General features: G+C 36.2%; 1 protein-coding gene across 1 annotated transcript; it reads left to right on the top strand.

Moving 5' to 3' along the window:
* The first annotated feature begins 8,153 nt into the window (after window positions 1-8,153).
* On the top strand, window positions 8,154-24,477 carry foxr1 (forkhead box R1). The gene is made up of 8 exons (XM_061886962.1): window positions 8,154-8,216; window positions 8,328-8,589; window positions 11,085-11,177; window positions 14,105-14,307; window positions 20,892-20,954; window positions 21,881-22,008; window positions 23,802-24,034; window positions 24,231-24,477. Exons 2-8 carry the CDS (start codon window positions 8,469-8,471, stop codon window positions 24,257-24,259), a joined length of 870 nt encoding a protein of 289 aa, XP_061742946.1. The 5' UTR covers window positions 8,154-8,216; window positions 8,328-8,468; the 3' UTR covers window positions 24,260-24,477.
* The last annotated feature ends 2,766 nt before the right edge of the window (window positions 24,478-27,243 follow it).

Below are 27,243 nucleotides of genomic sequence, written 5' to 3' on the forward strand. Positions count from 1 at the left end.
GCAAGTCCAGAGTCTTGCGTAGATCTAAATCAGGCCTGGGCCATTATTTTGACTCGGGGGCCAAATTTAGAGAAAAAAATGTCTCTGGTGACCGGTATATCTATTTTTAGGAAGACTAATACAAAACCTCACAAAGTCAGATCGAATGCTAAAAATGTTAAGACAGACCAAGACTACGATCCATCCAGACCCACACCACCCGCCACCTGAACAGTTTTTTTCCCCTCAGCCATCAGACAAATGAACAAGAACAAGATCTGATAGCTCACTTACAGCTCATCTTATTACCTATTCTGTCTTATATTTCTTCTATGTTGCACGATTGCACCAAAAGAATTCCTAGTTTGTGAACCCGTTCTCAAACAATGGCAATAAAAACGATGCTGATTCTGATTAAAAAACGGAATGCAATTTAAAAAAAATTTTGCTGAATGAGAATGAAACACCCCGAATGTACTTGAAAATAAAGAATGTGGGATTTACAATATTAACTATGACGGATAAAACACTGAATATTGACAACATATGAATGTCACCCCCATTCCATCCACATATTTTACAATCAAGCAAAACACAACAAAATGCAACAAACAGCGAAATATGAACAGAAATGGTAAAAAAAAAAAAACACCTAAAATCTAATATATATGAATATATTGTAAAAAAAAATCTCCTTCCAGGTCAGTCCCTGATCCCCGCATTTCAGGCTCTGGAAACACTGTGGAAACGCTCCCCACCCACACTGCTTGATTGATTGATTGAAACTTTTATTAGTAGATTGCACAGTATAGTACATATTTTGTACAATTGACCACTGAATGGTAACACCCGAATAAGTTTTTCAACTTGTTTAAAGGGGAACATTATCACAATTTCAAAAGGGTTAAAAACAATAAAAATCAGTTCCCAGTGGCTTGTTGTATTTTTTGAAGTTTTTTTCAAAATTTTACCGGTCTCCGAATATCCCTAAAAAAACCTTTAAAGTGCTTGATTTTCGCTATTTGCGATGCGACTATCCATTTCCCTGTGACGTCATACAGTGCTGCCAATGTAAACAAACAATGGCGAATAGCACAGCAAGATATAGCGACATTAGCTCGGATTCAGACTCGGATTTCAGCGGTTTAAGCGATTCAACAGATTACGCATGTATTGAAACGGATGGTTGGAGTATGAAAGTATTGAAGAAGAAACTGAAGCTATTGAGCGAATAGCTATTGACGCTATTCATAGCCATAGCATGGCCGAATAGCTGCGTTAGCATCGCCGGTAAAATGTGCGGATCAAACGATCAGGACTTTCGCATCTTGTGACACTGGAGTAACTTAAATCCGTCGATTGGTAAGTGTTTTTTTCGCATTAAATGTGGGTGGAAGGAAACGTAATATAGTTGCAAATGCATCTGCAGGTTATCCATACATCTCTGTGCCATGTCTGCTTTAGCACCGCCGGTAAATAGCATGTTAGCATCGATTAGCTGGCAGTCACGCCGTGACCAAATATGTCTGATCAGCACATAAGTCAACATCAACAAAACTCACCTTTGTGATTTTGTTGACTTTATCATTGCAAATGCATCTGCAGGTTATCCATACATCTCTGTGCCATGTCTGTCATCGCCGGTAAAATGTGGAGACACTCTGGCACATTCAATGGGGGTCTGGCGGCAGACATTTCCGCATCTTCGGGCCAGTGGTGCAACTTGAGTCCCTCCCTGTTAGTGTTGTTACACCCTCCGACAACACACCGACGAGGCATGATGTCTCCAAGGTTCCAAAAAATAGTCGAAAAAACGGAAAATAACAGAGCTGAGACCCAATGTTTACAATGTGTTGAAAATGAAAATGGCGGCTGTATTACCTCGGCGACGTCACATTCTGACGTCATCCCCTCCAGAGCGATAAACAGAAAGGCGTTTAATTCGCCAAAATTGACCCATTTAGAGTTCGGAAATCGGTTAAAAAAATATATGGTCTTTTTTCTGCACCATCAAGGTATATATTGACGCTTACATAGGTCTGGTGATAATGTTCCCATTTAATTCGGGGTCCACATTAATCAGTTCATGCTTAGTGCCTCGTCTGAGCTGCTGTGACTTAGATGACCAAAGTAATTAGTTAGATTACGTGTACAAGGATATTTCACATGTCTTTACTGTTTATATAATTGAACAGTATTTATGTTGTGTAGAATGTTTATTTTTAATATGTTGTGAAAAGGAAATTTAATTTTTTTTTTTGAGCTCATCTTGTACTTGACTTTGTTTATAGGGTTAGGCGCAATAAGTGTTCAACTTCAGCCTAAACCAGAGGTGTTAAACGTACGGGCAGCGGGCCGGATCAGGCCCTCGTAAAGGTTTTATCCGGCCCGCGGGATAAATTTGCTAAGTATAAAAATGAGCCGGAATTTTTTAATGAAAGAAACTGCTGTTCTAAATGTGTCCACTAGATGTCACAATAGCAAGTCTTTGTATTTTTGTCGATTATTCTAAATATGTAAAAAAACAACAACAAAAAAACACATGATGTTAGTGCACCAGTCGAGGAAAATAATCCAACTACATAAATACCATCCTGTTATTTGGTTTTGATATTAATATTTTTTTATCTTGATAGATTGAAAATTAACACCAATGAGTTGACTGATGTACATTATCACATAATTTAATCAGAAATTGTAAATAACGACAAAAAAAGATAGAATATTACTGAACGCAACATGTAAGTGTAAAAAATAATAGCAACAACATTATGATTTGTACATTTTCTTGTTCTATTTTTAAACAAAGAAAACAATCACAAGTTGTCTTTATTTTTAAGTTATCGTGCCGTTATTTGGGTGTATGTTTTTCTCCACGTTGCCCCCCATCTAAAATGAGTTTGACACCCCTGGCCTAAACCCTTTCGGTCTGCAACATTTTTTCTTTTTTTTAATTTATGAATGTACAACTATTTGTTTATGAATGTGCATCTGTTTGTTTATGTAAAAATGTTTGTTTATATTGTTGACCATTGACCGAATAAATAATAAACTAACTAACTAACTAAGATTACCATAGTAACTAATTATATTACCATAGTAACTAGTATATCATGCAAGAGTACATATTTCAACCATTGAAATACTTAATATAGTTCAAGACTTACGATCATTATAAAACATGAAGTGAATTATATTTATATAGCACTTTTTCTCTAGTGATTCAAAGCACTTTACATAGTGAAACCCAATATCTAAGTTACATTTAAACCAGTGTGTATGGCACTGGGTGCAGGTGGGTAAAGTGTCTTGCCCAAGGACACAACGGCAGTGACTAGGATGGCAGAAGCGGGGATCGAACCTGGAACCATCAAGTTGCTGGCACAGCCACTTTACCAACCGGGCTATACCGCCACTGAGTGCACATCATAATGGCAGCTACACTTTCCATCTTAGAGATCTAAAAAAAATTATTTGGAAATGTCCGGCGGGCCAGATTGGAAACCTTAACAGGCCGCATGTGGCCCCCGGGCCTTAATTTGCCCGGGTCTGGTCTAAATCTAAAAATCCAGAACTCCGCAGAGTGGGGGGTTGGACTGCTTTGAAGTTGTTGATGTTTTGTCTGAAAGTAATTTTGTTAAAAAAAAATAAAAATACATCGGCTTGTCAGAAGTTGCCTATTTTGTAATACCCATTTTTTTTTTCTTTTCATGGTTTATTTCGAACATGAGCACATTTACAACACAATAGATCACACAGTTTCATATCACCTCACATCGCATCATGTCCGAAAAGGAGTAGGAAGAAGCAAAGCTTATTTAATCCTACCCCTTTCCCACATCAGAGCACCCACAAATATATACATTCATCTACTGACTCTCCATCCATTTTCTACCGCTTATTCCCTTTTGGGGTTGCGGAGGGCGCTGGCGCCTATCTCAGCTACAGTCAAAATCAAAATAATGTAATTAACAAATTGTTGTTGGCTAACGTTACCTACCTCACGCAGTGATTCTCATCCTCTCTCTCTCTCTCTCTCTCTCTCTCTCTCAACTGAAGTCTCATCCACACGTGAATAAATTACCATATTAATTTGCCATGTCCTCATTGTTACGTGGAGTGAATACAGTAGCAATCAATTACCATACTAAGTAGTATGTGCGCTGTTGTCTATGCTATGTAGACTTAAAACTCTGAAGCGTTTTTTTCTATTGGTGAATTTTTTACTGGGGCACTGCAGATCAACAGTGGGGCACGTGCCCCAGTGAAATCTGTCTGGCAACGCCCCTGTTTTGTGCACCAGTAAAAAAAAATCATCGTAACACTTTAGTATGAGGAACATAGTCACCATTAATAAGTGGATTTTTCACATGCAAATTAGTAAAATATTGGCTCTTAACTAGTCATTAAGTTCTTATTAATGCCTTATTCGGCATGGCCTTGTTATAACCCTAACCCTCTAACCCTGACCCTAACCCTTACCAAATAACTTTAAATTAAGTCTTTGTTACTTACATTATGTCCCCCATACTAAAGTGTTACCAAAAACATATAACTTTGTCTTGAATTTTTAAAAAAATAACATTTTATTTTTCACCAAAGAAGGGTTCGGTGAATGAGCATATGAAACTGCTGGGGTTCGGTACGTCCAACGAAGTTAAGAACCACTGTTCTGAACTTATTCACAAAAAAATCAATCTTCAACTTCAATATTTATGGAACATGTCCACAAAAAATCTAGCTGTCAACACTGAATATTGCATTGTTGCATTTCTTTTCACAGTTTATGAACTTACATTCATATTTTGTTGAAGTATTATTCAATAAATATATTTATAAAGGATTTTTGAATTGTTTTTAGAATATTTTTTTTTAAATCTCACATACCCCTTGGCATACCTTCAAGTACCCCCATTTGAGAACCACTGTGCTAAAGGTTTTAAGTGTTTTACATGCATACAAAAGTTTTAAATTAGATTTTCCTCTAAGGTTATATTTCTCCTCTTTGGTTGAGAAGAATTGTTGTACATTCTTGGTTAGCAGGTTATAATTTGCTTTGTACTTTGCTTGGTTTTTCAGTGGTTTATTTTTTCAACAGTCGATTGCGCAACAGTATTTTAGTATTTAAATGCAAGTGGTCTTCTTCTGATGTTAACCCAAAAATATGTAAAACTATTGACAAAATACTGGTTGACTTTATTTGGAAAAACAAAATTCATTATATTAAGAAATCTGTTATTACGAACAATTACAATAAGAGTGGTCAAAACTTTCTTGATTTCACTACACTAAACAACACCTTTAAAATTCATTGGATAAGACACTACTTGAAAGACCCTACCTCAATTTGGAACTTTATTTCTCATCATGTATTCCAGGGGTAGGGAACCTATGGCTCTAGAGCCAGATGTGGCTCTTTTGATGACTTTATCTGGCTCTCAGATAAATCTTAGCTGACATTGTTTAACACAGGGCTATCCAAAGTGCGGCCCGCGGGTCATTTTTTAACAGCCCCGGCAAATTTTTAGAATACAATTTAAAAAAATTAAAAACATAAAAAGTGGTATAAAAGAGCAAACGGGTAAAATGTAACAAGAAATTGATGCAATGCTTACTCTTATAACATAAAGCTGCCATGCAGGCTGTTTCTTTCTTTAAAAAATAATAATGAATCAAAATCAATGTCATTTTGAATTATTGACCTATTCAAGACTTCGAATACATCACATTAAATATTCCACTTAGAGATATTTTTAGGCGAAAATGTTGCATATTCTGTGTTTTACCATTTAAAAAACTGAGCTGTTTTTTTGTTTTTTTTTAAGAAGGCCTAAAACAAACAAACAAAACATAAACAACAATGAAACTTAAAATTGACGGAAGTTGATCTCGAGATTATTGTGCTAAAATTAAACGGTAAATAAAATGTATAATTTATTTTTTAACACTTTAATAAGTAGAACACTTTTGGATCCCCAATTATCTTAGTATGATTTGTTTTTAAGTGTCATTGCTCCAAAAATAATAATGAATCAAAATCCAAAATTAAGACTCCAATTATTATATAATGTCAAATATTCCACCTAAAAAAGTTATTGGGTGATAATATTGCATATATTTTTTTAAACATATATCGTATTGGTTTTTAAAATAAAAATTATGAAAATGGCCCCCGCTTGCTCTGATTTTTAAGTGTGCGGCCCTCAGTGGAAAAAGTTTGGACACCCCGGGCTTAACACGATAATTATGAATAATTCCGCTAGTAATCACAGTGCTAAAAATACCGTTCAAAATATAAAACATTCTCATGCATTTTATCCATCCATCCGTTTTCTACCAGACTTGTTCAAGAAGTCGCATTAATGTTAAGAAGTATTTGATTTATAATTGGATAACTTCAGAATAAGAATGTTATTAAAAAGAATAGGAGATGTATTATTCTCTAAACATGTTGGTCTTACTTAAAAATGCACACATTTAGTTGTATTCAGTGTTAAAAAATATTACATGGCTCTCACGGAAATACATTTTAAAATATTTGGCTTTCATGGCTCTCTCAGGCTAAAAGGTTCCCGACCCCTGATGTATTCTCTAACCTTGGAGGACTAAAATGTTTGCTATTGTGTAATTATAACATTGATAGAATTCCTGTTGCACTTTGAAACTTCCACAAACAAGCCCTTGTAGCATGGTCTTTTATAAACAAGCACAATTTTTCACCTACCAAATATTTCATCTGGAACAATAAAGACATATGTTACAAAAGGAAATCTCGTTTCCTCAACAATTGGTTTAACAATGACATTATTTTAGTGAGTCAGCTTTTCAATAAGGAAGGTCAACTTTTTAATTACCAAGAATTTCTCAACCATTTTAAGATCCCTGTGACTCCCAAACAATTTGCCATTGTATTTGATGCCATTCCAACAGGTGTTATTATGTTGTATGGGGCTTATACACCTCCTCTTTCTGCTGTAAAAATTGTGAATGATCCACTTGACACTCCTGTGGGGAAACTTTGTTTGATCAAAAAAATAACAGAAAAATCCGCAGATTATTCCAAAATGATTGTGTGTCCGTCTCCTATGTAATTTCCCTCTGGAATACTGTTGTAAATGACATCTGTTGGGTCAAAACGTGATCCCTTCCTAACAGGTATTTACTTACCAACAAAGTCAAAGAGATATCATTTAAAATCATTCCTGGTTATTACCCTGTAAAGACTGTAATGGTTAAATACAAGAAGGACATTGATGTTACCTGCACCTTTTGCAACATGCACCCAGAGACTGTCAACCACTTGTTTTGGACTTGTGAAAACACGCCATCACTATGGCAGGGCATCTGTCGCTTCATCCTGGACAATATTTATGACAAATTTGTGCTTTGCTTTAAAGATGTGATTTTTGGTTTTACACTGTATGAACAAAAATTTGAAAAGGAATTCTACATTTTGCAACCTCATTATTTTATTGGCTAAGTTTTATATTCATAAATGTAAGTTTCTTAAAACCCGACCTATCTTTTGTGCCTTTAAAAAAGATTTTGAACTTTACATTAAAACACGCTCTAACGCTAACAACCAAAAAGCTGTGAAAATGATGATGCTGTGTTCTAAATTTAAGTTGTTTAATGAATCTGAATGAGCCTATGGCTTTGCACTTTGTTTATTATATATATATATATATATATATATATATATATATATATATATATATATATATATATTTTTTTTTTTTTTTTTGTATTCTATTTTTGTTATTTTGAATTTAGTGAAGTGAATTATATTTTATATAGCGCTTTTTCTCTAGTGAGTCAAAGCGCTTTACTTAGTGAAAATCAAATTTTTACATTTAAACCAATGTGGGTGGCACTGGGAGCAGGTGGGTAAAGTGTCTTGCCCAAGGACAGAATGGCAGTGACTAGGATGGCGGAAGCGGGGATCGAACCTGCAACCGTCAAGTTGCTGGCACGGCCACTCTACCAACCGAGCTATACCGCCCCAATTTACAACCCCCTGGTGCTGTTTTGTACTGTTTTCATAATGTTTTATAATGTTTTATATTGTTGTTTGACTTACTGTTTGTAATTGTTGAAATTTACAAATAAACATAAAAAAAAAAAAAATTGGTCTTCTCTACTGCTGCTTCTTGTGACGCTTACACCTCGCTGCTGCCCCCGCCGAGCTAAAGAAGTACTGCACGAATGAACACTCCCCCAGGGCGCGGTTTTCTTAGGTGAGTGATGATAGCGACGGACAATTAAAAAACTTTTTTTGTTCTAAGCTCTGAATTATTTTCCGAATTCCTTACTCGTTGATTTGAAGTTTAACATCTGTTTTTTAACAGCAAGCTGTGGGACACAAGCAGTTATAAGAGCAGGCCTCAGTCGTGGCTGGTTTAATTAGACTCAATCATCTTCACCTGCGGCATAAAAGCCTCCATGAAAGCAGGAAAGTGGCAAACAAAAGTGAAACTCGATGTCCAAGTATGACTCTAAAGCTTCGGACCGACCCTCGACTCTTTGACCTGCACTGCTCTGTAGGTTTAACGGACTGGGACATGGACAAAGAGTTAAAACTGGCGACAACAACTGATCAGTTTTACGATGGTGAGTATGTAATTAGCTCCGTGGGGTTCATGGTAGGCCTTGAGAGCTGTCTCTAATCATATTTGCAACTTGTCAGCTGCAAAATAAAAAAAAAGTAAGACTTACCATGACTTGATTAACGTGGACCCCGACTTAAACAAGTTGAAAAACTTATTCGGGTGTTAGCATTTTGTGCAGTGGTTCTCAACCTTTTTTCAGTGATGTACCCCCTGTGAAAAATGTTTTTAATTTCAAGTACCCCCTAATCAGAGCAAAGCATTTTTGGTTGAAAAAAATAGATAAAGAAGTAAAATACAGCACTATGTCAACAGTTTCTGATTTATTTAATTGTATAACAGTGCAGAATATTGCTTATTTGTAGTGCTCTTTCTTGAACTATTTTGAAAAATAGATATAAAAATAACAAAAAAATGTGGAAAAATTTAAACAAGTGATTCAATTATAAATAAAGATTTCTACACAAAGAAGTAATCATCAACTTAAAGTGTCCTCTTTGGGGATTGTAATAGAGATCTATCTGGATTCATGAACTTAATTTTAAACATTTCTTCACATAAAAATAAATCTGTAACATCAATATTTATGGAACATGTCCACAAAAAAATGTAACTGTCAACACTGACTTGTATTTTTTTCACAGTTTATGAACTTACATTCATATTTTTGTTGAAGTATTATTCAATAAATATATTTACAAAGGCTTTTTGAATTGTTGCTATTTTTAGAATGTTTAAAAAAAATCTCACATACCCCTTGGCATACCTTCAAGTACCCCCAGGGGTACGCGTACCCACATTTGAGAGTCATTGATTTAGTGGTCAATTGTACAGAATATGTATACTGAACTGTGCAATCTACTAACATTTTCTATCAATCAATGCTCTTGCTTGTAGTATTGCAGTTTATCATATTTATTTTGGACATATTTAATTACGTAACAAGATGATGAAAAAAATAGAACCAAAAGTAATGGAAATATAATATAGTGATGTTTTCAACATTTATACAGCAGTAATGTCTACAGCAAATATTTAATGCATTGGTCCCCAAACTACGGCCTGCGGGAAGTCTCAAGTTTTTTTTATTTTATTTATTTATTTATTTTTATTTTTTTAAATTCGTCCTTTCGTCTCTGTTTTCTATCCTGTTATTCTCGGTGTCTCCTAGCCGCTCGGGCAAATCATATTGTCTAAAAATGTTTTTTCCTATCGATGACGTGACATTGCGCTCGTGCCGCAGGGTCGGTCGGTCGGTCGAGCATGCGCGTGTGTGTGTGTGTGTGTGTGTGTGATGTATGTATGTGAGTATATATTAAGGCTGCGAATCTTTGGGTGTCCCACGATTCGATTCAATAACAATTCATGGGGTGGCGATTCGATTATATATCGATTTGTTCGATTCAACGTGATTCTTAATTCAAAAACGATATTTTTCCGATTCAAAACGATTCTGTATTCATTCAATACATAGGATTTCAGCAGGATCTACCCCTGTCTGCTGACATGATTGCAGAGTAGTAGATTTTTTTTAAAAAGCTTTTATAATTGTAAAGGACAATGTTTTATCAACTGGTTGCAATAATGTAAATTTGTTTTAACTATTAAACGAACCAAAAATATGACTTATTTTATCTTTGTGAAAACATTGGACAAAGTGTGTTGTCAAGCTTATGATATGCGATGCAAGTGTAAGACATTGTTCTTTTTTCATTTTTATAAATGTCTAATGATAATGTCAATGAGGGATTTTAAATCACTGCTATGCTGAAATTATAACTAATATTGATTCTGTTGTTGATAATGTTCATTTTCGTTTCACTCCTTTTGGTTTGTTCTGTGGTGTTTGTCTTCTCTTAATTACTCTGTTTTTTGCAGTTCTGAGTGTTGCTGGGTCAACTTTGGTTTTGGAATTGGATTACATTGTTATGGTATTGCTGTTTTGTCGGATTGATTTAAAAAAAAAAAAAAAAAAAGATAAAAGAAAAAAATGAGAATCGATTCTGAATCGCACAACGTGAGAATTGCGATTCGTATTCGAATCGTGTTTTTCCCCCACATTCCTATATATATATATATATATATATACGCGCACACGTGCGTGATGTGTGTGTATATACACACACACTTGCCGCACGCTCATTATTATTATTATTAATAATAATACATACACACAGCCCGGCCCCCGGCCAGATTTTTTTAACCCAATGCACCCCCCTAGCCAAAAAGTTTGGGGACCCCTGATTTACAGTTTCACATTCTAACATGTCCAAAAAGGATTAGAAAGAAGCAGATTTTATTTAATCCAGCCCTTTTTCTGTCTACAAATTTCCCCCCAAAAATGTAAGTTTTCAAACATTGTGATATGGATCTGTACATAACTGTTATTGGTAGTTTTTTTTTAATGAATTGTGAATTTTTATTTTTATTTTTTTAATTTTTTTTGAACAAAAGTTATTCTAACAGTCTTTTGTATTTTGTGTTCTTCCTCGCTGACAGATGATAACCTTGGCGATCAATATGTTGTTCAGAGACCATCGGCAAGAGCCTGCAGAAGAAAGGATGAGTTCATCTGGTATGATAAAACATCAGGTGAGTGAAACTGAAGGATCTACCACAGAACTAGAAAAAGACTAAATAAGCAACGAAAATGTTGTTTTTTGCTATTTTATTTTTATTTTTACCCCCACTGTTAATGAATCTGGCTATCATTTCCAATAATAATTAGTATTTGAGTGATCGGTAGATAACCGTACTTGGAAACCCCCTTTTCATTGCCAAACTTGGTTTGCTGCTCCAGCTTGTGAGACTATCAACAGAACTGGAGCCCATGTCCCTGTATAGACAGTCTTGAAGGCATGTTCAACTATTATTTTGATATTTTGTTGCCCTGGACTGTCATTTCAAAATTGATCTTATTCCTGCAAAAAAAGAAATATAAATGTGATAACATAATTTATGTAGACAAGACACCAAAACATGTCTGCCTGTCATGGGTATTTTCTTAAACTTATGACGTTTGTTTGCTTTTTACAAAAAAACCTTGCATGCCCCTCCTCGTGTGTTTCCCACTCTTGTAAAGCTGATGGAAATATGACTTTCTCTTCAAGACAAAGTATCTACATTTTCTTTCAGTGTTTTATCAATCACATCTCAACTCAAAGTACAATGCCAAAAATAAAACTTTAGTGGAAGAGGAAAAAATATATAATAGTTGCGGCCGACATGCTTTTTTCTTTTTTCCTCGTGACTTTTCTCTGCTCTTCGGTGGAGCTTGTCCCTTGCTGTGAGCGTGCAGTGGACTACACGTTTGTGTTTCCGAAATTAATATTGTTTAGCTCCATAATAAGTTAAAGTACCACTGATAGTCACACACACACTAGGTGTGGTGAAATTACTCTCTGCATTTGACCCAACCCCTTGTTCCACCCTGGCATGGCACCCACATAACAGTCAGTCTACCCCAGGAGCAGCCGTTTTTACTACAATATTTACCAAAGTTACCGCCACCAAGTATGGAGTGAATCTTATTGAAAGGCAATTGCTGACATTAAACAATATTGCAAAGCATTGGGCTATTACAGTACGTCAGACAACTTGCATCAGTTGGCGCAAAATACAAAAAGTGTCAAATTTCTTCTTCAGAGTACAATTGTAACATTCATAGATATTTTATTTAAATTCAAACCGCTTAGGTCCTCCACTCTTTACATTGCTAACAACTTAATTCAAAATATTTCGCAGTGTGCCTTTTTAGAGTATTTGCACAAAAAACAAATGACCTGGACTGAATAAAACTAGAATCACGGTGTAATAGTAAAAGATGGTGGGACTGAGATGATGTTCAAAACAGATGAATGCGCCTGTTCTTGTGTTGGCAGGAAAACATTTTAAACACACTTGTGTAAAAATGTATATACCGTATTTTTCGGACTATAAGTTGCAGTTTTTTTCATAATTTGGCCGGGGGTGCGACTTATACTCAGGAGCTACTTATGTGTGAAATTATTAACACATTCCGTAAAATATTATTTCGCTCATTCACGTAAGAGACTAGACGTATAAGATTCCATCGGATTTAGCGATTAGGAGTGACAGATTGTTTGGTAAATGTATAGCATGTTCCATATGTTATAGTTATTTGAATGACTCTTACCATAATATGTTACGTTAACATGCCAGGCACCTTCTCAGTTGGTTATTTATGCCTCATATAACGTACACTTATTCAGCCTGTTGTTCACTATTCTTTATTATAGATTGCCTTTCAAATGTCTATTCTTGGTGTTGGGTTTTATCAAATATATTTCCTTAAAAAATGTGACTTATACTCCAGTGCGACTTATGTTTTGTTTTGTTTTTTTCCTTCTTTATAATGGATTTTCGGCAGGTGCGACTTATACTCCGAAAAATATGGTACTAACCAAAATGACTTATAGGTTTAGTGAAGGACCACAGACGCCTCTCTAGCAACTGAAGATGTGTTAAAACATGTTCCAGTCTGTAGTGTTTTTCATAAAACCCGTCAGTAAATGGGTTGAAAGTGTATTTTCGACTTGTGTGTTGTACTATTAGACATGTTTTATAATTTCCACATAGTTCAGTGGGCAAGTAGTTTTTCTATCAAATGTTTTAACAATCTGTTGGTTTTAGGTTAATGATGTGGAAATGTTGTCCAAATTAATACCCATGTATTGAGTCTGTGAATAACACAATCTTGTAATGTCTGTGGACAACAATATTCTCTCCCAATATTTCTTATGTTTTAAAAATAAACTTAAGACTCGGGACCTCTGAATTAAGCAATTACTCAGGTGTACCACTTGATGGCGCTCGAGTGGTATGCATCACACGGTTAGAAAAACACTGCTTCAAATCATTCCACGAGGGCAGTGGTTCTCAATCTTTTTTCTGTGATGTACCCCCTGTGAAATTTTTTTTAAATTCAAGTACCCCCTAAACAGAGCAAATCATTTTTGGGTTGAAAAAAAGAGATAAAGAAGTAAAATACAGCACTATGTCATCAGTTTCTGATGTATTAAATTGTCTAACAGTGCAAAATATTGCTCATTTGTAGTGTTTTTTTCTATTTGGAAAAAAAAGATATAACGGCTTGTTGAAAAATAAACAAGTGATTCAACTATAAAGATTTCTACACAGAAGTAATCATCAACTTAAAGTGCCCTCTTTGGGGATTGTAATAGAGATCCATCTGGATTCATGAACTTATCTCTAAACATTTCTCCACAAAAAAAATGTTTAATATCTATATTTATGGAACATGTCCACAAATAATCTAGCTGTCAACACTGAATATTGCATTGTTGTATTTTTTTTCAGTTTATGAACTTACATTCATATTTTGTTGAAGTATTATTCAATAAATATATTTATAAAGGATTTTTGAATTGTTGCTATTTTTAGAATAGTTAAAAAAAAAAAAAAATTCATGTACCCCCATTTGAGAACCACTAATATAAAACAATAACGTATGTTTTTTTTTTGTTTTCTTTTGTCAGACACCTTTGTGAAACCGAACCCATGGCTGCTAGTCAATCCTAACATCGCCTGCCCTTTATTCTACGGAGAACCTGCAAAAGATCCGAAGCCGATCCAAGACTTGCCAGAGCCAATTCAAAAACCGACTGGGGGTTCGCCAGCCGAAAACGTGCACATGTTGTCTTCCCAAGACGAAATGTTGCATGTTGGCTCCCCCTCCACGGTATACAATCATGGGATGCCGAATACAAAAATTTAATCACTTTCTTTAGATGACATATTTTAAATATTTGGCGATCCTTCCTCACGTTTGGCTCATTCATACACGTTGAATCTAAATGTCATCTGCTAAACAGCATGGAAGTCAGATATGTAGGCGTGTCTTCGCATGTTGAGAGGAATGGGAACAACTGAATATTTGTATGTTTTCTATATATTTAGGTTCAAAATGGCAAAACGTTTAGTGTTAATTGTTTAGATTTATCATTTAGATTTCAATTGGATTTAGATTTAACTTTTAGATTTGACACCTAAGTTTAATGTTTAAAAAATGAACATCAAATCAGCTGGGATAGGATGCGACCCTGAGAGGGACAAGCGGTAGAAAATGGATGTTTAAAATTTGTATTTTTAAAGTTTGGTCTTAACAGTTCGTTAAATATATTTTTCAAGCTGGATATATTGGATGTATTTAACTTGATATTTAGATTAAACATTTTGATATTTAACATTACATTTAAAATTCAACATCTACTTTTAACAAATCTATATTGGGCATGTTCAATATTTTTAACATCCATCCATTTCTACCGCTTGTCCTTTTCGGAGTCGCGGGGGTTGTGGGAGCTTTTGATTTTTAAATTTACAACTTACAATTCATTTATATTTAACATCTAGCTTCAACATTTAGATTTAGCATCCATATTTAACATTGAATGTATTTTTAACATTTAGGATAAACATCTGTATTTAATATTTAGATTTAGCATCGATAGCGTTCATAATTTGGATTTAACATTTAATTTCTACCTCAAATGTGAAGCTAAATATTAAATATATCAGCTCAAAATTGATTACATTTTTACATTCAGCACCCCATATACATTTGCAGATACATGTAGATATTTGTGTGTGTGTGTATATAGAGAGATATCTATCTCTCTATATACACACAATGTGTATGTTTTTGACTTGCTCTAACAATATACATGTTATATGCAGCGTTTGGTTAATGGTTGCTGTCCAATAAGCATCAACCCCAAACGCTCCAACGCACAAATGATCTAAAAACAGTTTAAAAAAAACTGGGTTAATGTTGAAAATGCCAAATCACAAATATCTAAAATTGCATGGGAGAAATGCTGCTACCAGGGGTGCCAGACATGTGGGATCTGTTTGTAAAATTTAGTAAACTGTAGTAAAAATTGGTTCTCAAATATTGTATAAATTACATTATGTCTATCACCCAGGTTTGGGCACCCCAGGTAGCCGGGTTAATTTGTTTTGTTCTGTAAACTTGCAGCATTTCTCCTGTTTTTGTGGTTTGTGTACATGTTTTAGGCATTTGCAGCTTTTTTTTGTGTCTGCATTTTTTTTTTAAGTCTGCAGCATTTGATTGAAGCATTTCCACAATTTCTAATTAAATTTTTACACCGTTCGTGTGTTTTGGGTTGTCGTTACCCCTGTCAATTACATCCATCCATTTTCTACCGCTTTATCCCCTTCGGGGCTGTGGGGGGGCAGTGTAGTATATTTGTGCATGGTAACCCTCTGGGGACATTACATTTTTGATCTCATCAAAGCCAAATACAGTAAGTCCTTCAAGTTTTTGAAGTTTGTAACACTTTGGCTTCATATTTTTTAGTTATTTGTAAACATTTCTGAATCTTCAATCCTAAACAAAAATATCAAACTTTTGGGGGGGGTAGAACCTCTTAAAGGCCTTTTAAAGCAGATGTTGCTGGTTTAAATGATTAATTGAATGAAAGTGTATGCAAATTGAAAACTGACTTTTGATCAAAATGCCTTCAAAGAGTGAAGATAATATATATGGAAAAAAACATGCATATTTAGTATTTTGTTATGGGCTGAACTTCATTGAGACTAAAACAAAAAAAGGAAAATGTTTTTATGACAATTTTAAAGAAGGACTCAATGTTTGGCTTTAGGGTAGTTTCAATAACTGTTAGTGAATTATTTGGATATTGGGATTTTAAAATTTAACATAAAAACATCCTTGGGAAAAATCATGTATAATGGATTAAAAAGAAAAAAATATATAACCAAAAAATAGCAACAATGTTTAAACATAACAAATGTCCCCAGAGGTTTAAATATAATTACAGTGCATATGGAAAGAATTCACAGCATTTCACTCTTTTCATATTTTATGTCCTGAAAATACCCCTCAATTTCTTTTTTTTAACTTTTTTTTATTAAAAACAAACCCAAAAAATTGACGTGTAAATATGTAGTTTACAGCCTTTAGTCAATACCTTCATGCAAATTTGGCAGAAATTACCCACTCAATTCCTTTTGAATACGATGCCACAAGCTTGGCACACTTATCTTTTTAGCACGCCTATCTTTGGGCAGTTTTGCCAATTCCCCTTTGGCCATTCTTCGCTGCTGCACCTCATGCTCCATCAGTTGGGAAATGTTGGTTTTCATTCAGGATGTCTCTGTACATTGCAGCATTCATCTTAGTCTAGTCAGGGAGGTGACCAAGAACCTGATGCTCACTCTGTCAGTAATACAGCATTCCTCTATGGAGAAATATTAGTACCTTCCAGGAGCGCAACAATCCAATCAATCAGGCCTGTGTGGTATGAGCAGCCAGACAGAAGAAATTTCTTAGTAAAAAAAAGTTGCCAAAATGCACTAGAAAGACTCTGATCTTAAAATCAAGTGTCTGGTCAGATGAGACAAATCTTGAACTCTTTGGTGTGAATGCCAGGCGTCAGGTTTCGAGGATACCAGGCACAACTCATCACCAGGCCAATACCGTCCCCACAGCCAGAGACCTGTAAGGATAGAGGGCAAGATGAATGCAGCAATGTACGAGACATTCTGAATGACAACCAATGCTCACCAACCTGATGGAGCTTGAGAGATGCTGCAAAGAGGATTGGGCAAAATTTGCTAAAAGATGGGTGTGCCAAGCTTGTAGCATTGCTGCCAAGGGTACATCAACAAAATATTGAGCAAAGGCTGTGAAGTTTAATAAATTTGGAAAAAAAAAAAAAAACTTTCCGTGTGCACTGTACTTCCTTATAATAAAGGAGAGCAATATAACACAATATTAGTGCGCGTGTGTGTGGACACACCTTCTCATTCAATGCATTGTCTTTATTTTCAAGACTATCTACGTTGTACAAACCCCGTTTCCATATGAGTTGGGAAATTGTGTTAGATGTAAATATAAACGGAATACAATTATTTGCAAATTCTTTTCAACTCATATTCAGTTGAATGCACTACAAAGACAAGATATTTGATGTTCAAACTCATACACTTTATTTTTTGTGTGCAAATAAACTTGGAATTTCATGGCTGCAACACGTGCCAAAGTAGTTGGGAAAGGGCATGTTCACCACTGTGTTACATCATTTTCTTTTAACACTCAATGAACCTTTGGTAACTAAGGAAACTGTTTGTTGAAGCTTTGAAAGTGGAATTCTTTGCCATTCTTGCTTGATGTACAGCTTAATTTGTTCAACAGTCCGGAGTCTTGTCGTATTTTACGCTTCATAATGCGCCACACGTTTCCGATGGGACACGTCTGGACTGCAGGCGGGCCAGGAAAGTACCCGCACTCTTTTACTACAAAGCCACGCTTTTGTAACACGTGGCTTAGCATTATTTTGCTGAAATAAGCGGGTGTGTCCATGACAATGTTGCTTGGATGACAACATATATTGCTCCAAAACCTGTATGGACCATTTAGCATTAATGGTGCCTTCACAAATGGGTAAGTTACCCATGCCATGGGCAAAAATGCACCCCCCCTACCATCACAGATGCTGGCTTTTGAACTTTGCGCCTATAAAAATCCGGATGGTTATTTTCCTCTTTGTTCCGGAGGACACCACGTCCACAGTTTCCACATATAATTTGAAATGTGGACTCCGCAGGCCACAGAACACTTTTCCACTGTGCATCAGTCCATCTTAGATGAGCTACGGCTCAGTGAACGGCGTTCCGTTTGTGTTGTTGATAAATGGCTTTCGCTTTGCATAGTGGAGTTTTAACTTGCACTTACAGATGTAGCGATCAACTGTAGTTACTGACAGTGGTTTTATGAAGTGTTCCTGAGCCCATGTGGTGATATCCTTTACACACTGATGTCTGTTTTTGATGCTTTACCGCCTGAGGGATCAAAGGTCCGTAATATCGCTTACGTGCAGGGATTTCTCCAGATTCTCTGAACCTTTTGATTTTACGGGCCGTATATGGTAAAATCCCTAAATTCCTCGCAATAGCTCATTGAGAAATGTTGTTCTAAAACTTTTTGACAATTTGCTTACAAAGTGGTGACCCTCACCCCATCCTTGTTTGTGAATTACTTAGCATTTCATGGAAGCTCTTTTATATCCAATCATGGCACCCACCTGTTCCCAGTTAGCCTGCACACGTGGGATGTTCCATATAAGTGTATGATGAGCATTCCTCAACTTTATCAGTATTTATTGCCACCTTTCCCAACTTTTTTGTCACGTGTTGCTGGCATCAAATTCTAAAGGTAATGAGTATTTGCAAAAAAAAAGTATTTGTAGCATATTCAACTGAATATGGGTTGAAAATGATTTGCAAATCATTGTATTCCATTTGTATTTACATCTAACACAATTTTCCAACTCATATGGAAACTGGTTTGTAGATTCCCACTGAAGAAATCAAAACTATGAATGAACACGTGGAATTATGTACTTAACAAAAAAAGGTGAAATAACAAAACATTTTCATGTTGCAGTTTCTTTAAAATAGCCACCCTTTGCTCTGATTAATGCTTTGCAGACACTTTGCATTCTCTTCAAGCACATCTGTGAAGTGAAACCCATTTCAAGACTGTGCGAAAAAGTAATTAGAGCAAAGGGCGGCTATTTTGAAGAAACTACAATATAAAACATGTTTCCAGTTATTTCACCTTTTTTGTTAAGTGCATAACTCCACATGTTTTCATTCATAGTTGTGATGCCTTCAGTGACAATGTAAATAGTCATGAAAATAAAGAAAAAACATTGAATGAGGTGTGCTCAAAATTTTGGCCTGTACTGTGTGCATATCTTTTATGTATATATACAAACCCCCAAAACCAGTGAAGTTGGCACGTTGTGTAAATTAAAACAGAATACAATGACTTGCAAATCCTATTCAACCTGTAGTCAATTGAATAGACTGCAAAGACAAGATACTTAACATTCGCCCTGGAAAAAAATGTTTTTCAAATTGTGACATTTGGAATTGGATGCATGCAACATGTTTAAAAAAAACTAGCACATGTGGCAAAAAAAGACTGAGCAAGTTGAGGAATGCTCATCAAACACTTATTTGGAAAATCCCACAGGTGTATAGGTTTTTAATTGGGAACAGGTGGATGCCATGATTTGGTATAAAAGCAGCTTCCATGAAATGCTCAGTCATTCACAAACAAGGATGGGGCGAGGGTCACCACTTTCAACGAATGCTTGAGCAAATTGTCCAACTGTTTGAGCACAACGTTTCTCAACGAGCAAAGAATTGAAGGATTTCACCATCTATCTGTAATATCAAAAAGTTCAGAGAATCTGGAGAAATCACTGCATGTAAGCAATATTACAGACATTCGATCCCTCAGGGTGTACTGAATCAAAAGCAACATCTGTATGTCAAGTATATTGCCACTTGGGCTCAGGAACATTTATAAATATAAACAAAACACGTAAATGTTGTGGGCAGGATTTAAGTTATAATCCGATCTTTATAGCTGTCCTTGAAATCTGGGGTGTGTGAACACCTCACTTTGGTCGTTACATCTGTTAGTGCAAGTTAAAACTATTTTATGAAAAGCGAAAGACGTGTATCAACAACACCCAGAAACGCCGCTGGCTTCGCTGTGCCCAAGCTCATCTAAGATAGACTTATGCAAAGTAGTAAAGTGGTCTGAAGAGTCCACATTTCAAATTGTATTGTTTTTGGAAAATGTGGACGTCGTGTCTTTCAGAACAAAGAGGAAAATAACCGTCCGGATTGTTATAGTTTCATAAGCCAGCATCTGTGATGGAATGGGGGTGTATAGTGCCCAAGGCATAGGTAATTTACACATCTATGAAGGGAACATTAATGCTGAAAGGTCAATTGCCTAACTCATGGAAATGGGGTTTGTATATATATATATATATATATATATATATATATATATATATATATATGCACAAATATGTGTGTGCATACATTTGTACGCGTGTGTGTATGTATGTATGTATATATATATATATGCACGAGTATGTATGTGTGCATACATTTGTACGTGTGTGTGTGTATTTATATATATATATATATATATATATATGCACGCATATGTTTGTGTGTGTGTATATGTTTGTATACATATATGTGTGTATATATATGCACAAATATTTTTATATATATGTATGCACAAATGTGTATATATGTACGCATATGCGCGTGTGTGTGTATATATATATATATATATATATATATATATATATATATATATATATATATATATATATGCAAGCAGATACGTGTGCATATACTGTATGCATTAATATAATGATTGAATTCTTTATTTCAACTGACTTAAAGGATGAAGCTGCCTCTTATCAGACTACACACAGCAGACTCGGTGTGGGAAGAGCGAAAGCGAGGGTGAGTGAATGCATAGGCACTAGGGGTGTAACGGTACACAAAAATTCCGGTTCGGTACGTACCTCGGTTTAGAAGTCACGGTTCGGTCCACAGTAAGAAAACAACAAAGTAATTTTTTGGGTTATTTATTTACCAAATTTGTAAACAATGGCATACATATACACACAGGGTCCGTTGCCAAGTTTAATGTGGTCAACGTATTTGAAATAAAAACTAAAGATAAGGCTCAGAATAGTTTCTTAACAAAACCTTTCTACAGCTTGGCTAACTTGGCAGTAAGAGGATATATGGGCTAATTGTTCTTCCACCATAAAAGTGGGTCAAAATCTAGTTTTTAATGCAATATAGAAACCGCGTGCCACCTCAAATGGGACAAGCGGTAGAAAATAGATGGATGGATGGTCTTAAATCTGCTGCTATAAAAACATTTATTGCTTCAGCCCTGCCTGACTCGCCGAGGAGAGGCTGCTTGAACACGGTGGTAACGCTTTGAAGGGGTTAGCATGTTTGACGTGTTGGCAGAAGCGTACCCTACTGCTGCTGAGCAATGTCGGCAAACCTGCGTCCTCCATTGTTGTATCGCACCGCGCAGCCAAATTGTTCCCAAACGAGAGATCTTAACGAGGCAGGAGGGTCTTCCAGCTCTGGCTTTTGCATGTTGTCCTCGCCTGGTCGCTACTAGCCTGTCGTGTGTTGTGCTTGCTCTGCATTGTTTTCAAAACCTGCGGTGCGCTACTTAATATGTCCGTGTGGAAACTCGTTTGGTACACAACTGAACCGAAACCCCCATACCGAAACGGTTCAATACAAATACAGGTACCGTTACACCCCTAATAGGCACTCAACAAATCTTTGTGAGAATTTATAATCTTAACAGATCTGTGATATTCGGGATTAGATTCAGAATGGAATGTACTTCTTTTCAGGACAATAAGCCCTTGAAGGTGGGAGGTTGGCCTCGTCCGCCAGTAAATTATTGCATCCTCATCGCTCTGGCGCTTAAGAGCAGCCACACAGGGTGCCTCAAAGTGCAGCAGATTTACAACTTTACCAGGTCAGGAAATAACTGCAAAGCAAGTGTTGGATATATTTAACGACATGAAATAAAACACATTGCTACACTCTTACTACAACACCACAGTGAATTGATATGGTCAGTCAAGATGTGCATGGTATCTGCGGATCCTTAAAAAGTCTTAAATTCATGTATCTAAAATTAAGGCCTTAAAAAGTATTAAATTTATTAGAAATTCCTAAAATGGCCTTAAATTCAGTACTCAATGGTCTTAAATTGTCGGGCCATTTTTTTTTTTTTTTTCACGGCACGTCTGAGTAAAAGTTACGGCACGTCTTTGAGTAAAAGTGAGTGATTTCAGCTCACTCATTTTTTCTTTGTATCTCTTCAAGAGATACAAAGAAATAATGAGTGAGCTGAAAAAAATAGAGGCAGAACTGGTGAATGAGAACAGCCAGCTGAAGCTCAACTGAGGCTCATTTGAGTGTGTGTTCAGTGTTTTGTTGTCGTTATAATACTGTTTTGCACTATTATTGCACTATCCTTGACCAAATATAATTTATTTTTACCGTCACCTCGGTTATTATGTTTTTACTGGTGTTAGTGTTGGTTTGTTTGTTTTGGATGTCAAAGTTTTTGGATCACTCAAGATTTTTGATAAGCTGTTTGGCAGAGTGGTGCTTATCAGTTTGTTTATTAATAAACATACAAAAAGTAAACTTGACTGATTGTCATCGAGGTTGTAGAACAGTGGGATCCCCAACCATCGCTTATTTATAGATTTTCTTATTTTTTTCGGTCTTAAATTTCATTCAAGGTGTCATTAAAAAGGTTTTGAAAAGTCTTAAATTTGACTTGCTGAAACCTGCAGATACCCTGGATGTGATTTAAGTGAGTATGTTTCCCACACACATACATACGCACAGACAAGAACTTCTACAATTAAAAAATGACTGCTTTTTTACCGACTAGTTATTTGTCATCTGATTAATCACATAGCAACGGTGGGTTAACTTAGATCAAAATAGTATGAATTTATCTGAGAGATCCTCTTGTCTACGTACAATTTAATATGTATTTTTTTCATATGGTTTTGATCAGGAAATGTTTGCCTCTGCATTTTGATGGTGTGTGCGATGGCACCGAATGGAGATGTTGACATGCGAAGTAAGCACTCTTCATTCTCTAGCAAGTGACTTTTCAAATGATGCTACATATTAGCAGTAATGCTACTTTTGGTAGCAACGCTTGTGCCCCACACATGAAAAATTAAAGTTGTCTGACATATTCCCGCTTGAAGCCAAACCACCACCAGACGATGGACCCCCTGCTGTTTTTCTTGGGAATGAATCCTTCCTTCGTTTGTTACCAGATTCGCACCTTCTTTCTTTTGTATTACCACTCGCACGGCTCCGCTAGGATCACAGCTAACGTTACCATGCTGCTACCTCTCTGCTCCGCGAGGGCGTATACGTTTGTGACGTACAGTATGTAATAAGGTGCGCTTGCTGTCTGTGAGAAGGAGAGTGAAGGCGTGTTAAGAGCCTGTAGTGTAATGCCCGCAGCTAAAAAAAAAAACAACTGCGTGAGAATTTATACTCGAATTTCACGATAGTCATTTTCTATATCGCACAAAGACAAACCCACGATATGTCACGTATATCGATATATCGCCCAGCCCTACTCGTAACATACTTTTTAAAATGATGTTGCTAACATTGCATAACCTGGCGGAGGTAATAGTATGGTGTATGTTCTATGTTCTCTCTATAAGTTAATCAAGTTCTTTTGGAATATGGGTTGTGTAATTGTTGCTCCCCGTCTTTCCCCAGAGAGCATTTCCCTTTCTTTCAGACCGCTCCTGACGGATGGAAGAACACAATTCGACACAATCTCTGCTTCAACAGCAGCTTCTGCAAAACCTGCAATCAGATGTCCAAAGATGGCAAAAGAAAGTCCTGCTTCTGGCACCTGACTCGAGATGGGCAGCGCCGACTGAAAGATGAGTTCAGCATGTTGACGAAGAATTCTCTCAAGCAGTTGGAGAGGAGCATGTCTTGCCCAGGTAATAGCATGACCATCGCTTGTCAACCACAACCTACTACTAAGCTTTCTAACAAAATACTACAACATAAGTTCTTCCTTGAACACATTTTTTAAGTATTTGAGTGGTGAGCTGTGTTTGGCCCCATTTAAAAGGATTCGATGACACAGGTTTCAGTGTGAAAATGTGTTCTACCTCTTTTCCGTTTTCTTTTCAGATATAATCGGACAACTGCTGGCAATGTGATTTTCCAGTTGCCAAAAGGACTTGAAGAATAAACAAATGCATCTCCAACTTTAATATATGCATTTCGCCCTACGTTATGATAAATTATTTGATAAGATTTCTTTGATTTCACATTTGATGGCTTTTGGAAGAAAATGTTGGATTTGTTTGTTTAAAAAGGCCAGCCACAGTGGCAATATATGGTAAAGAAATTATTTCAAATAAAATGATGCAGTTAAGTGTCATGGTCTGCCAACCCTATTGTGTTGTTGGGGAGTTCAATGTTGCACTTTTTTTTAAAGCCCGTTCAGGTTGCTATGACTTTGGGACCACAGACCCCTTACAGCAGGGGTCTCAAACTCCATTTACTTGAGAGCCACTGGATGCAGAGTCTGGGTGATGCTGGGCCGCAAGAAAAGATTTATTGAAAAAATATTTTTAAATGTCTATTTTTAAAAATAAATTAGTATATAAATGAACAAAATAAGAATTAAGTAAATAAATCACGGTGGAAGAGGGGCTAGTGTGTCTGCTTCACAATACAAATGTCCTGCAGTCCTGGGTTCAATCCCAGGCTCGGGATATTTCTGTGTGGAGTTTGCATGTTCTCCCTGTGAATGCGTGGGTTCCCTCCAGGTACTCCGCCTTCCTCCCACCTCCAAAGACATGCACCTGGGGATAGGTTGATTTGCAACACTAAATTGGCTCTAGTGTGTGAATGTGAGTGTGAATGTTGTCTGTCTATCTGTCTTGGCCCTGCGATGAGGTGGTGACTTGTCCAGGGTGTACCCCACCTTCCGCCCGATTGTAGCCGAGATAGGCGCCAGCACCCTCCGTGACCCCAAAAGGGAATAAGCGTAGGAGATGGATGGATGGATAAATAAATCAGTCATAGGTAGTTCCCCTTTAATACACACATCTGTCTTTCCTCATCTACTGTTGTATCCATCCATCCATATTCTACAGTTTGTCCCTTAAGGGGTCGCAGCGGGTGCTATTGTCACTTATCCTTGCCTCCTCAGTTTTTCTAATTCTTGTCAAAACGGTATCATGTCTCTATCGTGGTCTCTGAACTCCACCCAGTGCCCCTTTAAATTTGGTCTACTGGCTTGAACGCTCATCCTGTTAATTAGTTGTAGCTCTGCCGCCACCTACCTGGAGGCCTGTGTATTTTTCAAGCATTAAAAAAAATATAGTTTAACGTTTATTATTAAAATATTTTAGTCTACTGCAGTGGTTCTCAAATGGGCATAGGTGTACACCTGGGGGTACTTGAAAGTATGCCAAAAAGTATGTGATATTTTTTTTAAATATTCTGAAAATAGCAACAATTCAAAAGTCCTTTTATAAATATATTTATTAATAATACTTCAGCAAAATATGGATGTAAGTTCATAAACTGTGAAAATAAATGCAGCAATACAATATTCAGTGTTGACAGCTAGATTTTTTTGTGAACATGTTCCATAAATATTGATGTTAAAAATTATTTTTTTGATGAAAAAAATTTAGAATGAAGTTCATGAATCCAGATGGATCTCTATTAGAGTCTCCAAAGAGGGCACTTTAAGTTGATGATTACTTCTATGTGTAGAAATCTTTATTTATAATTGAATCACTTGTTTATTTTTCAACAACTTTTTAGTTATTTTAATATATATTTTTAATCCTCCAAATACATGAATAGTAAACTAAATGCGGGCCCCTAATCCTCACTGGGAACCTCCCTGCTCTTGATTCAGAGATTCTCAAACTGTAGTGGTACACCAAATAATCAAATATATTAAAGTAATTTTTTATCTAATCTGTAAAATCTTTATTTTGATCATTATTTTAGTACAATGTTTATTAACTTACTGCGATGAGGTGGCGACTTGTCCAGGGTGTACATCCCCTTTCGCCCGATTGTAGCTGAAATGGGCACCGTTGCCCCCGACCCCAAAGGGAATAAGCGGTATAAAATGGATGGATGGATGGATGTTTAACTTAATTTTGATTAAGTATACAGTATTTTTTTTCTTATTTCCAAACATGGTGATACTGTTCAATCTATGAAATGCTACAGTGGCCAAAAATATTAAATAATCTTGGTAAATAAAACCCGTGCCTTGTTTTTAATGAATACTTAGGCCTACTACGCTACTATATTTAAATGTTGGTCATTATCGAGGTACTTGGAGAGCCAAGTGTTTTCTGAGGTGGTTTGAGAGCCAATGCAGTAAACAATCCGTGACTCTCATGCCAAAAAAAGTATTTTAACGACCTGCTGAGGTTGATGTGTTCTTGAGTGAGATTTAGAATTCCCATTGTTGTGAACGTAGCACGCCTGTAAGGTGATTGGCAAAGGGGGGAGGTGTTGTTGCGGAAATGAGGAATGAGGATAGACGTGCATGTGGAAGGAACGAGATAAGTTGAGCTGTATTAGTACAGTTTGCTCAATAAAACTTTAAAAAGAGCGTCAGATTTTGTGTGCACTTTGTGTGACGCTACAGTATATACTGTAACGGACAGGACCCGACACCTGACTTTAAAGGCCTACTGAAATGAGATTTTCTTATTTAAACGGGGATAGCAGGTCCATTCTATGTGTCATACTTGATCATTTCGCGATATTGCCATATTTTTGCTGAAAGGATTTAGTAGAGAACATCCACGATAAAGTTTGCAACTTTTGGTCGCTAATAAAAAGCCTTGCCTGTACCGGAAGTTGCAGACGATGAGGTCACACGTGTGGGGGCTCCTAACATCCTCACATTGTTTTTAATGGGAGCCTCCGACAAAAAGTGCTATTCGGACCGAGAAAACGACAATGTCCCCATTAATTTGAGCGAGGATGAAAGATTTGTGTTTGAGGATATTGATAGCGACGGACTAGAAAAAAAAATGCTATAAAAAAATGTTTAAAAAAAAAACGTGATTGCATTGGGATGTATTCCGATGTTTTTAGAGACATTTACTAGGATAATTCTGGGAAATCCCTTACCTTTCTATTGTGTTGCTAGTGT

Source organism: Nerophis ophidion, linkage group LG25 (assembly GCF_033978795.1).
Source record: "Nerophis ophidion isolate RoL-2023_Sa linkage group LG25, RoL_Noph_v1.0, whole genome shotgun sequence".
Classification (NCBI taxonomy): domain Eukaryota; kingdom Metazoa; phylum Chordata; class Actinopteri; order Syngnathiformes; family Syngnathidae; genus Nerophis; species Nerophis ophidion.